Source organism: Heloderma suspectum, chromosome 1 (assembly GCF_057233095.1).
Source record: "Heloderma suspectum isolate Gila_16-S chromosome 1, 16-S_ref, whole genome shotgun sequence".
Classification (NCBI taxonomy): domain Eukaryota; kingdom Metazoa; phylum Chordata; class Lepidosauria; order Squamata; family Helodermatidae; genus Heloderma; species Heloderma suspectum.
The window spans coordinates 261,952,677-261,967,107 of NC_139458.1; the positions used below are offsets into that span (position 1 = coordinate 261,952,677).

General features: G+C 43.1%; 2 protein-coding genes across 3 annotated transcripts in view; one reads left to right on the top strand and one right to left on the bottom strand.

Annotated features, from left to right (window-relative positions):
• The first annotated feature begins 2,062 nt into the window (after positions 1 to 2,062).
• DHRS12 (dehydrogenase/reductase 12) lies at positions 2,063 to 11,558 on the top strand. The gene is given in 7 exon segments (XM_084810475.1): positions 2,063 to 2,199; positions 2,821 to 2,849; positions 2,852 to 2,905; positions 7,094 to 7,152; positions 8,133 to 8,223; positions 10,546 to 10,686; positions 11,446 to 11,558. Coding segments are annotated over 7 exon segments (624 nt in total).
• WDFY2 (WD repeat and FYVE domain containing 2) overlaps positions 11,460 to 14,431 on the bottom strand; it is a 74,369-nt gene continuing 71,397 nt past the window's right edge. For both annotated transcript variants that reach the window (XM_084826472.1, XM_084826473.1), the window contains exon 12: positions 11,460 to 14,209. In XM_084826472.1, the coding sequence (XP_084682598.1) occupies positions 14,180 to 14,209 (30 nt within the window). In that variant the 3' untranslated portion in view covers positions 11,460 to 14,179. The remainder of the gene's footprint in view (positions 14,210 to 14,431) is intronic.

The window sequence follows — 14,431 nt, forward strand, 5'->3', positions numbered from 1 at the left end:
TTGTGTCCTTGCACAGGAACTCTGTGTGGTTCGTAAAGGGGCTAAGCCAGTATTTCCTGTAGGAAGGGCAAGGAGGGAGGGGGAGGAATGTGAATGGACCCCCCCCCCCCGACAGGCACAAGGAGGCGAAAAGAGGAATGTCATCGTTGCGGCCCCTGCCCCTGACTTAATAACAGCGGCATATTTAAGAGTGACAACGGCAGCGTCTCCATGACAATGGAAGGAGAAGCGAATGGAGAAGTACCGGATTTTTTTTAAAGGAATCAGCTTTGCTGTGCTTTGGCTCATGCAGGGCTCCATGAGAAGGTTCTCCGCACCGTAAAAATTGCTTCATAGAACCTACTTCCTGGTGGGGGTTGGAGTGAACGGTATGTGCCTGGCAGGGGCTGCTCAACCAATAAGAGAGGCTTCCCCCCTCACCCTCTTTCTCCTTTCCCCTGAAACAGGGAGAAAGGAGGGAGGGAGTAGGGAGAGGTCTGAACTCATGTTTGAAAGTAGGCTGCGACTCTTGGATGGACATGTGCTTTGTCCATGCTGGGTTCGTTAACAAACCTTATGTGCCTGTCCTTGGGAATCCAGCTTAGCTGTGATGGCACAAATCACGGGTAGGCGACCTGGTGCCCCCAAGCTGTTTTGGGCTTCAACTCCCATCAGCCCCAGCTGGCATGGCCAATGGTCAGGGATTATGGGAGTTCCACCTGAAAACATTGGCAGGCACCAGGTTGCCTAGCCCTGGCACAAACAGTTGGCTGTCCTGGAAGGTCAGGCACCAGGTTGCCTAGCCCTGGCACAAACAGTTGGCTGTCCCGGAAGGTCAGGCACCAGGTTGCCTAGCCCTGGCACAAACAGTTGGCTGTCCCGGAAGATCAGGCAGGTTGATGCAGTTCACCTTACTGAAGCTTAGAATGGGATGAAAATGACACATGAATGTGCCAGCCGAGTCTCATGGTTTTGCATTTGTGAAAGTCATATCCACGTTGCTTTGACATTGTGGAAGGGCCCAGAAGCAACAGCCTATGCAGCAATTATGAAGAGGTTTGTAGTGTCTTACAACTGAGGGCTGCTCATGCATGGCTGTTTTTTGGTTGCAGCATCCAGTGTATGTGTTGGACTTCAGGATGCCCTTGCAAATGCCCAGTCCTGGCTAGTGATAGTAGCTACTGGAGGGAGCAGCAGCTACCACAGCAGGAGGTGATCTTGAAAAATGGACTCTCATTCTTCCTCTTTCTGATGTGGATCTCCTCTGTGTTGCGATCTCGCTGAGGGCATCTCTACACCAGCCTAAAATCCTGCATTTAAAACAGGGCTCTCTGCTTCTATTTTCAATGCTGGATCACAATGCCTCCCTTTTTCAGGTGCTTCCTTTCCCCCTCCTTCTCCCCGTATCTGAGTCGTCCATTCTCTTTCATTGATCTCACTCCTCTTCTTGCCGCTTTTACTCTTTTCATGGAGGAAACAGAAGCGGAACACAACGGGGTAAGTTGCTAGCTCGTTATCTGCGATCTATTTAAAAACAGAACAAAGGGCATTTAATGCAGGAGATGCCCTGAATGATCACGGCATCATGTAAAGAACCTGCAAACTTCCTGGAGGGAGCAATCTCAATTGCAGGATAAAAGCTCAGTGTGAAGGAGCCCTGCGTCATATATGGTATCTAGAGCTATGCATTTCACTGTGGGCAGCATCTGTAAATTCCCAGGTTACAGTAGAAGAGGGGAAAGCAGAAGCATAAATCATCCTCGCTTATGTTTTCCCCCACAACTTCTTACGGAACAGCTGAAGCAGCTGTCACAGTCCTATGCTGTGTGTAGTTTTTTATTTGATTTTCAGCTTAACCACAGATATGATAGGATTCCCTGCTCCTCCATTTAATTATACTTTGGAAAAGATGCTCCTGCCATCTGCTTGTGGAGTGTGGTTAAAGTGTGTTAAATGACAGCCAGCCATATTAATCTTCTGAACAGCTTTGGATATTTTGTGTGTGTACTGAGCAACCAACTGCACTTGAGATGTCAATAAGATTTAAAGCTAGGCTGAAGTGCAGAATACCAGGGAGTTGGACATGCTCTTTATTTTCTTTCTCTCTCCCCTGCCCCTTCCATTGAATGTTTGTGTCCATGTGCTGGCTATGTTCAACCCCAAAGGAATTTGGGAATTTGCTGAACAGTGAAAGAGTGACCACAGATTAAATTTCTTGGTGACTTGGGTTCTTAAGAGTGCAGCTCATCTTGCGGGACATGGTGGGCCTTCCAGCACACTGACAATACCAGCCAATTGGAGATAACTAGAAACTGCTTGCTTGAACAAGACACAACTTGGCTACATTCTCTGTACTGTCAGCACTGACTGTGGTCAGGAGTTTTGAGTGTGCAGAAGTACTTGCTTCTGATAAGAAACAGCCACTTGTGTACGGCAGCTCAAAGCTACCGTTGAAATTTATTATTATTGACTGTACAGTGCAGTACAGTGCGGTCATGTGACTCCTTTACATGACAAGCTGCCTTACATTATGTCAGACTATTGGTCCATCTAGTTCAGTGTTGTCTACACTGATTGGCAGTAGCTCTTCCGGGCTTCAGACAGGAACCTTTCCTAGCCCTATCCGGAGATGCCAGGGATTGAACCTACAACCTTCTGCATTCAACTATAGCATATTACATCTTTTAGACTACATCTCTTTTTTCTTTTTCTTTTTGCAGATCAGCAATGCAGGCTGCATGAACTTGAGCACACTCCGGGAGAGAGCGGAGGACAGGAAGGCCTGGTGTGCTATGGTCCATGGGGTCACGAAGAGTCGGACACGACTGAATGACTGAACAACAACAATGCTGGCTGCATGGTACACAAAAGAGAACAGAAGATGGGCTTGAAAAGAATTTTGCTACAAACATTTTAGATAAGTAGGGCAGTTTTTCTGGAGAGATGATGGAGACTGTCATAGACTTCTAAACACATGGATGCAGTCATCTGGCAGTGGAGGGCATACATTTTGGAGTGGAAGAAAGGGGGCTCTTCTAATGCCTGACTAAGCTTGGTTTAATTTTTCTGATTAAAGAAAGCAATACTTTTCTCCTTCCAAATTGTTTATATATAGGGCCTCATGATGTGTACTGATTAACAATCCAACGCTTCCTTTAAAAAGGCAATAGTACAGAGAAAAAACCCCCATGCATTCAGAAATGAAATGTGATGAATAGAGATTACCTAAAATAACCTTCAGATATTTAAAAGGGAGTGGCAAAAAGGGGGAACAAATCTTTTCCCCTCTTTCCAATAAGAGCAAGGCAAGAAGCAATGGGTTTAGACTTCTGGAGGGTAGATTTGGGTTCAGTTTTGTAACTAGATAAAAGCAATTCAGTTTCCTGCCCAGGGAGGTTGTGAAATGTGTCCTTGGAAGTTTTGATTAACAGGTTGAACAAGCCATCCTGCCTTAGAGCAAGGGGTTGGACTTGGATAACTGTTGTCTTCTACCAGCTTTGTATGTTCTTTGGATGATGCTCTCAAAGAGCTGGGTACTTCATGATCCATGTTGCAAGTTTGAGTGCTGCACATTGTGCTAGTTAGCAGAGACTTGTCAGAGGTGTTTGTATGTGCACTTCCTTGCCCCTATTCTGCATGCAAAATAAATGATGCTGACTTTTCCTTATACTGGTTTCTTCACTGTTATGCTGGGGAAGAAAACGCCTGCTCTCTAACACCTTCCACCAATGGTGGAAAGTGGTAGAACAAAAGTGCAATCTTATGCATGTTTAGACAGGAAAAGTCCTACATGGCTGGCTGGAGAATGCTGGGAGATGTAGGCCTTTTTTCTGTCTAAACATGCATAAGATTGCTCCCTAAATGACTTGGCATGCTTGGCCTCTTGTGCTCCACTAAGGGTATAGCTAATTCAGCTATTCCTGATTGCAAGAGAAATGAGGGAGATGGACACAGCAGAGCTGCCTTGGACTATATGTCTGTGTGCCCTGGGATGGAGGTTTGCTGGTGGCTGTTTGATTGTGGACTTGATCCAATAGGATTGTGTGGAGGGGTGGCGGACTCGATGTCTATGTCAGTGGTCTCCAGAGTGGGCCACACAGCCCAAGCGGTGTGCAAGATGATCCATTGGGGTGCGTGAGCTGCCTGATAATTGAGCAGCCTCCTGCTGCCCCAGTGAGCTGCCATTGTCAATGATGGCGACAGCAGAGGCAGCAGGATGGGATGGGAGCAGAGGGGGAAGCTCCCTGGCATTTCTCCCTCGGCTCCAGTCCTATCCTGCCTCTGCCATGGTGACCGAGAACAACTGCACAGTCTCTGCCAGGCACAGCAAAGGACAGCACAATTGCTTGCCTTTTCTGTGATGACAAGTGGCTGTCTGTAGTATGCTACCTAGCAGGTATTTTTGAAAAAATAAACACACTTAATCTGTCCCTTCAAAGTAAAAGTGATGTTTTAACAATGAGTGAGAAAGCAACCGCTTTTCGAAAGAAACTCGTGTTATGGAGAGAGCATTTTGAAAACGGATGTTTGGAAATGTTTCCATTGGTATGTGATTTTGTTGCCGAAAACAATGCAAGTGTGTCACCTATACGAACGCTCATATCTGCACAACCTAAAAACTTGGAAACAGAATTTTCCAAACTGTTTAAAAATCTTCCAAATGAAGAGTTTCAGTGGGTTTTGAACCCATTTGTTAAAAATATAAAAATGCAACCCCTTCCCATTAGTTTGCAAGAACAACTGATTGACATCAGGGAAGATGGAAATTTGCTAGCTGAATTTCAACAAAAAAAACTTTGAATAATTGGTGGATGGGACTGAAAAAATGAGTATCATGGTTTAGTAAAAGCAGCCAATGATGCACTTCTTCCATTTGGATCTACATATCTTTGTGAGGTGTCTTTTTCAGCTATGACAGCCATCAAAACCAAGTCTTGAAATAAACTGAACCTACAGCCAGACCTTTGAATCTCTGAATCACACAGTGTTAAACCAAGATTTTCAAAAATAATGAAGCATATTCAATCACACTGCTCTCACTAAAAGATATTAATAATTTTTTTTAGTGAGAGCAAAAAGGTTTTTAATACCATCTATATACATAAAAGTCAAAAATTGTGTGTGGGTTTGTGTGCGTTTGTAGCGGGCTGCAGGGCCGTCTGGAACGCAAGGAATAAGGGGGAGCTGCCCTGGGTGTAATCACACTGTAGGGGCCCACTGAGCTTGCCGTTTGGGCCGTACAGTTGCTGCCGCTTTTACTTCACCTTCTCACTTGCCAGAGTGTATGGCAGGAGTCACTGGGTTACATTATTACTTTGTTTATACTTTCCCTTACTAACAAGTACACCATCTCAATCATGGTACAGGCCAAGTTTCTGATTTCAGCTACCAGTCTTCCTGTTGGCCATCTTTCATTCTATTGGTCTCTCTCCCATTCACTCTGACTTCCTTCACCTTGGATTGGCTGGCTGCTGTTTGTTCCCTCCCCTTTACTCATGGTTTCTTTTCTGACTGTGCAGAGCATTTAGTTTCTCTTCCCGGTTCTTGCAATTTCCAGCAAGGAAGGCTCTGTTGAACATTTTAATAGTGGTATGAGATTCAGTGTGGATTATATTGCAGTAGTGCTTAACAGATTCAGTCCCTTGCATTTTTAGTAGTGTTTTTTTATTCAATCTGCTCATTATAATTGTTGTGCTTTTTTAAATCAAGTCTGGTGGATTCAACTTTTCGCCTTTCTTATGGGGCCTTTCCGAGAAGCGTAAACCTACCTTAATGTGTTTCTAACAAATAGTGCCTATGACAAAATTACATCCCGGGCAACGCCGGGTATATCAGCTAATTAATAAAATAAATTATTTTTAAAATACTGTTTATTTCATCCTTATCTCATCCTTTTTAATTTCTATTTTTGTGTATGCCTTATAATGTACATAATATATTAGTACGGTAGTACATGCATATCATTTATAAATAAGTATATATATATTAGGGGTGCATGCTCAAAATTGTTTTACTGACAGGGATGTGTGATCAAAAAAGTTTGGGACCACTGCTCTAGGTCATTGGCTGAAAGATGAAACAGAATTTCTGTATCCTCCCAAAATGTGTGGCTTGAGCTGCCACTAACCAGTAGCGTGCTGATGTATAGACGTGAATTTTGTAATGAATATAGGCACAAGGTGATTCCATTTGTTTCCGTTTTAGACTGGCCCTGTGATTGTCGGACTCCTTTCTGAAGCATAGGATATTTTCAAAGGCTTTGAGAGGCTACTTGCAAGCTGAACAAATAGCTCAGGAGGACTTCATATGAGGCCTTCAGTGTGGGGAAATAAATAAGCTGCTGTGGTGCTGAGGGCCAAGTTGTAGGAGGGATGTGATGAGGAGGCTGTCAGGAGAAGGGCTTCAGCGCAACAGTATACATGCCAATATGTCCTTTTCTCCCCTCAGCCCCCCTGAAGACCATTACCCCTGTCGTGGTTAACAAACAACACTCAGGTCATTCTACAATAAACAAGATTCTGTAGCCTTTTAACAGGACCTGTCTGTGATAGTGGCATAGTTCATATCATGGTTCATGATAGTGGAATAAAACTCTCTTATTTAAAACAAAACAAAAACCTCAAATGTAATCAAATGCATGCACCTTGCCTTACTGCTTTGAAATGAGTTTACACACCCACACACACACATTGTGTCACTTTTACTACCAATATCACTGATCATGGGTGATTTCACTCACCCACCCCTCAATACTTCCTCTGCTTCTGCACTCTGGACCATTTGAAACAAATCTAGTTTTTTTTTATTGTTGAGTTCATGGGACAGTGCGGGAGACTTCATAAAGTCTGAACAATTGAGTCAAATCTTACATTATCTAGGCTGAAGAGTATAGTAGTTGTGCCAGAAAGATGTACAAGCATTCAAATGGGTCATAAGTGCAGTTCTGTTTCCTTTTAAAAGCCTTGTGAACTTGCAGTTAGTGGGACCATGTTCATATGTGTTATCTAGTAGAAGAGCCCATCCAGCTTGAGGGGTGGTGGTTTAAAAAACAAAACAAAAACTGGTTACATTGTGAAAGAAAAAGCTTGCTAATCATTCTGGATTTATCTTTTAGGTAAATATATTCTAACACCAGTTCTACCTGTCTTGGAAAGAGAAGATGACCCTAGAGTTGTAAGTTTGTATGGCTCCATTTGAGGGTAAATCGGATACCGCACTTGCCATCCCTTTCCTTCTTGTCTCTGGTCTTAATATTTATATCACCCTGCTCCCATACTGGGCCAGCTTAATATGATGTTTTAAGAGTTGCATATCTGTGAATCCTTTGTTTCAGTGGTCTATCTTAGTTGCAGCTAAAAGCTTCTTTATCGAGCTACAAACTAATCTAACATCTGCCTCGGTCCCATGTCAAACTGTAATGTTATGTAGTGGCACAAGTATTTAGGGGCCATAGAGCTACTGCATATCTCGTACTTCACCAAAACATTTTTATGTAGGCTATACAAAATGCCTGTTGCAAGTGAAGTGCTGTAATCACCACCTTTTGGTTTAGCATTCTCCCCTTTTGAGCGGTATGATGTAAATGCTGTTTAGTGGTGTTGGAAGCCAATGGGAGTACAAAAAAAAATCTTCATTTTAACTCACACAACTGAACCATTTTCAACACCACTGTTTTTTAAATGTGTCTTTCCAAGTAAGAAAGAGATCAGGCATACTGCTCTATGTGGCTGCATTTTATTTAAGTCTTCTGGAATGTTCTATTTTAATAATAATCTACACTTGCACTGTGACGTTTAAAGGGCTATGGCTCGGATAGAAGTTCGACAGGGCTTTCTAGGGGACATGAGCAGCTTTGTGAATGAATGACTCTAAATATCAGCATTACTTGCCTTCAGGTGAACTGCTCATCCTAGTTGTCAAAACACTCTTAAAGTGTTTTTAAATAAGCTGGAGCAAAGACAGACGCTACACTGTTTTTACATACTATGAGGGCAGTGCATAGGCTCCGAGGTTCAAAGAGAAGAACTGGCCATGCTGAGAAGGGAATGAAATGTAGTATCCTTTTTCAGTAATAGTTATATGTTGTGTGAGAAGATGCCAGACTAAATAGCCTATTGCTCTTTTCCAGTTTGGTGCCTTTTGTTGTATCCTAGAGACAGCAAGTAGTCCTGACAGAACACTACGCTAAAGTACATCCCAGGGTCCACTTTTCTTCTATGCATCCTGGCTGGGCAGATACACCGGGTATTTGTTTCTGAATAGAAGTATTCATCTCTTTGAGACTGGCTTTGGATATTACATAGAGAGAGGGAGGGGAAATGCCCCCACGTTTCTCATTTCCGGTACTTCTCTTTATAATCTGACACTGAACTTTGCATCTTTTTCCTCACCCAAGAAGAGATGTTCTACTTTAGACCACATTGCTAAGTGCAGAGAGATCAAGGAATATGGGGCATTTGCATTTTGTGCTCCTCGCACTTCCAGCAGTATCAGAGAACAAGTAGAGATGGCTACTAGTAAACTTCTAGCTATGAAGACAACCGCAACCTTGTGATAACTTGTGTCAATAATGTTGTTTGTATCAAAGTTCTCTGTCATTGCGCGCATGGGAATTTAGATGCTGCTTGCGTTGGCCTGTGCAAAATCTTCCATTCATCTCTCCAGCTTTACTGTGGCTGGCTAGTTTTAGCAGCTTTACAAAGCGGTGTCCTAAAAGTCCTGAATGGATGTTGCTGGTTCTAAATGCTGCTAGTTGTATCTTACTCACAGTCTTCAATGGAAGTGGAAAGTACAGAATGAACACCAGCTATTGTCCTAAACCTGACTCACTGGTCACAAGATAGATAGACCTATTGTGGACTGAAATAGCCGCACATGTTATTAGCTTTAGAGAATTACTTGGCAAGAGTAAGAGCAAAAGGAACGTAGTACAGGTTGTTTAGAGAACAGCCTTTTGGCAATGGTCAGTTGGCATGTTCTATGGGAGCAACTAAAGAGATGCCAATAATCCCTCTGTTACAACTCTGGATCCTTCCCTTTGTTTCTGTGGCTTTCTTTAGCTGAGATCTATTGGAAAGATAGGCAAAGCAAGCAAACAGGACAGAGAAGAGGAAACAAGAAGTACAGGTGGTTTGACATGCAAAATCTGCAAACCTTCAACTGGCTGGTAGTAGCTCCTGCTGGTTGATAATTTGTTTTGGGCAGACCTCAAAAGGAGAAATAAGCAGGAAGGGGTCCTTGTCTCACCCTGAATTCTGTGTTTTTTTTACAGGACCAGTGCAGATGGAATGTTCCTGGCATATAGAAGGAGAAGAAATGGAAGCAGTGACAGATTTTATTTTCTTGGGTTCTAAGATCACCGCAGACGGTGACTGTGGCCATGAAATTAAAAGATGCTTGCTTCTTGGGAGGAAAGCTATGGCAAACCTAGACAGCATAATAAGAAGCAGAGACATCACCTTGCCGACAAAGGTCCGTATAATCAAAGCTATGGTTTTCCCAGTAGTAATGTATGGCTGTGAGAGCTGGACTATAAGGAAGGCTGAGTGCTGAAGAATGGAGGCTTTTGAACTGTGGTGCTGGAGAAGACTCTTACGAGTCCCCTGGACTGCAAGGAGCTCAAATCAGTCAATCCTAAAGGAAATCAACCCTGAGTGCTCATTGGAAGGACAGATACTGAAGCTGAAGCTCAAATATTTTGGCCACCTAATGCGAAAACTCCCTGGAAAAGACCCTGATGCTGGGAAAGATTGAAGTCCAAAGGAGAAGGGGATGGCAGAGGATGAGATGGCTAGATAGCATCACCGATGCAATGAAGATAAACTTGAGCACACTCTGGGAGACAGCGGAGGACAGGAAGGCCTGGCGTGCTATGGTCCATGGGGTCACGAAGAGTCAGACATGACTTAACGACTGAACAACAACACTGATGGAATGTAGTTGTTCAGTCCCTAAGCAATGGGTCTATGTGCTAAAGATAGAATAAAGTTAAGTTTTAGAGCCACATTAATAAAATGGTATATTAGCAAGTTGAGTGCTGCACATGGATTCTTAATATCTGAAGGAACCAGATAAATTTTTCGGAAGCATCCCAAATCAGATGAAAGGTGCATGGTTGGCTTGTTCTTTCTAGTAAAATTTCTCAAGGGATCTAGTTTTTCTTGCAGTGTCTACCACAGACACTTAGCAGCATCTAGCACTGACAAGCTAAAAAAAGCCAATTCTTGCCGTTTGAGAACATAATTGGTTCCCTTTTATATTAGTAGTACTGTCCGTAGGCACAAAGCCCCGACTCTGGTAGACAGAAAGGGTCTATATTACCCCAAATGTTAGGTAGTGCGAGAGAGCAGAAATCTGGTGCCAACGGGCAGGAAGAGAATAAGAGCTGTCAGTTCTGCAGGAAGATAGTTTCACTGTCCCTCTGCAGGTTAGAACAGCAGCATATTCCAAAATTAGGGGGGTGCTGGTTGAAGAGCACAGTTAAGTAGTGGGCGAGAAGTATTTTGCCATTCATTTTGTGAGGCAGGGTAATTTTTACATACACTTCTCAGAAATGTTACCTTGTAGCGGTGAGGACATCTATGCCAGATTTCTGTGAGAAGATGAAGAGTAGATTGTGGACAGAAGCCCAGGGGGTAGACACTGTGGTATGGCTTGCAGTCGCCCCTGCAGCATGCAAACAAGCAAGCAGCCAGGTCTTCCAAGGTAAGGCGTTTACATTATTGCAGCATTGAATACCGTAGTTCTTAAAGTACAGAAAAACCTGCCTCTTGCAATCTACACTAAATTAGGCATAGGCAACATGGTGCCCATGGGCACCAGCGCACCCCCAGACACCTTTCTTGGAGCCCATCAAAGTGCCCTACCTCTCCAACTTGATTTTTTTTTTAAAAAAATAACACATTTTCTTGCTGGAAGCTGGGATTGTTCTGAAACACTTTTCTGCTGGTGCTGAACACTGTGGGTTCAAAGGAGTTGTTCAGTGTGTTGGGGCTCAGACCCCACCTCTGCTTTGTACTCAGTCATTTGGGCAGCTTACTTGTCCTTTGCCATGCCTTCCATGGCAGCCATTTTGTGGTGGTGCCCAGGACAGTTTCTCAAATTGTGAAGTGTGCCCACAGCCCAAAAAGGTTGCCTACCCCTGCACTAAATCATGTAAACCCAAGACATTAAAATGTGAATGCGACAAACAAGTATTAACATACACATCGGAACAGGCTCACAGGTCAGAACTGAGACTGGCAGCAGCTCCCAGCAAGTGTACATATTGTGGCAACCTAGCTTTGTTACTGCCTTAACATGACATGGCCCTAACAATTTACATTGTGAAGACTTGAATTGCTGCAAGCTCTAACGAGTTTCACTTCTGTTCAGTGTTACTAATTAAGCAATTCAGAAAAGCAGACTTCACGGTGAGCCGCTTTTGATCGCTGAATTAAAATTCATTTTGCCTTGTGTTTCATTTGTGGCAGCCTGTTCCAACCCACTTACCAGTGGCACAGATAAAAGCTTCACCTGGTGATGAAGAAAAACCGATACAAGCCCCTGAAGAGCTCTCCCAGCAGTTTAAACCCAGATAATACTGGTTTCCTACTTCCTCTCTAAGAAGAAGAGTCCTAGAAGTATCGCAGTGTATTGTAGTGGCATCTTTCCAGAATGAATTGGAAGATCACTTAAGCAAAACTGTGCTACAGTTGGAAAGTTGTAAAATGTGCAAATTATCAGAATGCAGCAGGAAAACACAGCTAAAGATTCACTTCCTGTATGTTACTGTATGCTGTAGATACATCTGATTTCCTCTAAACAGAATTGCACACTGTTTCTAGAACAGGATTCTGGAAAAAACTGAAAATATGCAGCTAGGGCCAGTTCGTTGCAGTGGGGCAAATTACTTGCAGCACACACACATTTCAGCAGACCTTAAGATTCCCATCCAGAAAATGGTAGGTGCTCTTATATTGCAAAATACTCCATTGTTTGTGGGTGGGAGAAAAGAGCTCTGTTATTTCCGTGTCTGTCTGTGTTTCCCTATGGTCCTGTCATTTCCATATAACCCCTGTCCGTTAGTTACCCATTTCACATTCGCTGTTTAAACCCCATCCCCCAAAGTGCTTTCTTTTATTTGCTAATGGGGAAAAGAGGTGTGATCATGTATTAGTGTTCCAGTGTGAGCACAGTGAAAATGTCAAGATGCTAGCTGTAGACTATAATGCCCAAGAGGGCTTGGGTCGCTATAATTAACCCTGCATCTTCCCTTATGTATAGTAGTCACATGCCAAGAATGAGTAAGAGCACTCTCTATGCACACATCTGAGGGCTGTGCCACAGCTATGAACTTCCCTCTTGCTGGAAACTTGCTGGTAAGAACGTCTTCCTGAAAGGTCTGTCAGTATTTCTGAAGTTTGCCTGTAAGACCCACCCATTTAAAATCCAAGGTTTGAAAAAGAAAGAAGAGTGTGATTGTTGTAGTCTACCTCTTCACGAAGGACAGGAGCAGCTAAATTTACATTCCTATAGATATCTGAACGCATTATTACACGTCTGATATTTTAAGTTGCATTGCATAGTTTTTCAACCACAGAACTTAAGCTTTCCTAGATTTAGATACCATTTGGCAGTCAGCCTAGTCCTATTGATGTGATTGAAGGTGTTTCAACCTGCCCTCCTTTAGTTCTGCAAATATGGAGTATTACCTACCCCTGCATACTGCTGTCTCAAATCCAGCAGGGCAATCCAAGTGGACATTTCTCATTCAGATCTTCCCTACTGGAAATGCATAAGGCTACTATGAAAGGATGCCTCCCCTGTCATTCAGCAGCAGAGACAGGACACACAGTGGACATGGAGTAGTGCTGTTACTGAAAGGGGGTGGGGGGTGGGAAAGCTTGCAGGGATGACCTTTAATCAGCTGGCAGATTTTCCCTTATGAAAGTTATAGCTTTGATGGAAGGTGTTTTGTTTCGATTTTGGGAAGAAATATAATGTGAATGGTGACGGTTTGGTACGCTTTGTAATCGCTGAAAATTACAAGAACTGCACTCTGAGGCATGGAGCTGTTTCTTTTAACAGTACACCTACAGATAGGCCTTTAAATCAGCTGCATCATATAGAGTTGCATTTAGGACCCCATATTAGCTACTTGACTGAGGTTTAAAGGAGTAACAAATTGTGGATCTCTTTTCCAAGATGCTCTGAAAGAGGCAGTTTTCATTTGTATTTTTATTTTTTGAAAAACATTGCCTATTAAGGCAGCGAAACAAAAAGTGAAAGTTAATCGCATTAATTTGGGGGCTACATTGAGAATTAAAAACAATTACAATTATCAGCAATTTCAGAAACACTCATCCTGCCAGCGGGGTGACACGAATGAGATAGTTTCAAACCATACCCAGCAAAGCACATCAATTCTAGCAGAATCCTCAAAGCACTGCTGATCCAGTTAAACTGAAGGATATTCCCTGCAGGGTCAAGTTACTGGCAACCCCTTAAAACCATCCTCAGTTTGAACTGGTTTCTACAACACTTGCTGGTAGAAATGCTTGGGGCTGGAGAGCTAGTTTAGCCATGTTTAAGTTTGTGGTCAAATAAGCATTCCTCTTGGCTTTGCAACAAAAAAGTCTGAGCTCTGTCTATCCGATCCTCCCCCTCACATCCCACAGTACCATTTCCTAGAAAACAATTACAGAGGAGACCTTTCCTGTTGAAAAGAGCTCTGGCTGCCCTGATCTTTTACAGCAGTTTGTCATTCAGGTTCTTACTCGATGACTCTCTAGCAGGCATTACGGAAAGAATACTTGGCTTTCTGTTTTGTCTCCCCAAGAGCAGATTCAGCCTTACCAACCTAGTATTGCTGATGGCTGCTCACATCTGCAAAGAATTCCCCCACAAACAGCACAATTCAACATAGAACATGAAACACAAACCACACTGCACACAGACTTTCCAGGCGAGTTCCAAGTGGCTGAACGGAGTCAGATCATGTAATTGTAAGTTTAAAAAAATATCTTCTGTGTTTTGAGAACAACGAAGTGGAGCGTTTGCTGCAAGTGTTCACTCCAGATCTGGCAGATCACTTGAAAACCCATCCAGAAGTATTAGTTCTCTCCTTTATCAGTCATTACACAGCTTGCTTCATCTTATGCAACAGGCTTAGGAATCCCTTCTTCAGCGACACAACGTTGCTTTACGTTTCACTGATGCATCAGGATACTACAGGTGTCATATCCCACAACTGTTAAAAGGAGATAAATGCCAGCAGAAGAGATCATTAAAATGATTTATGGAACCTTTGTGGAATAGTTCTAGTAATTCCCCACTACAAGGCCTGTTGCTGACATAGGGGGAAAGGAGGTAGGAATCCATAAGTAAGACATTATTACATTAGGTTATTGGGCCTTGAAATGTATAGGATATCCCAAGGGTGGGCAACTTGTGGCCCTCCAGCTGTGTTGGC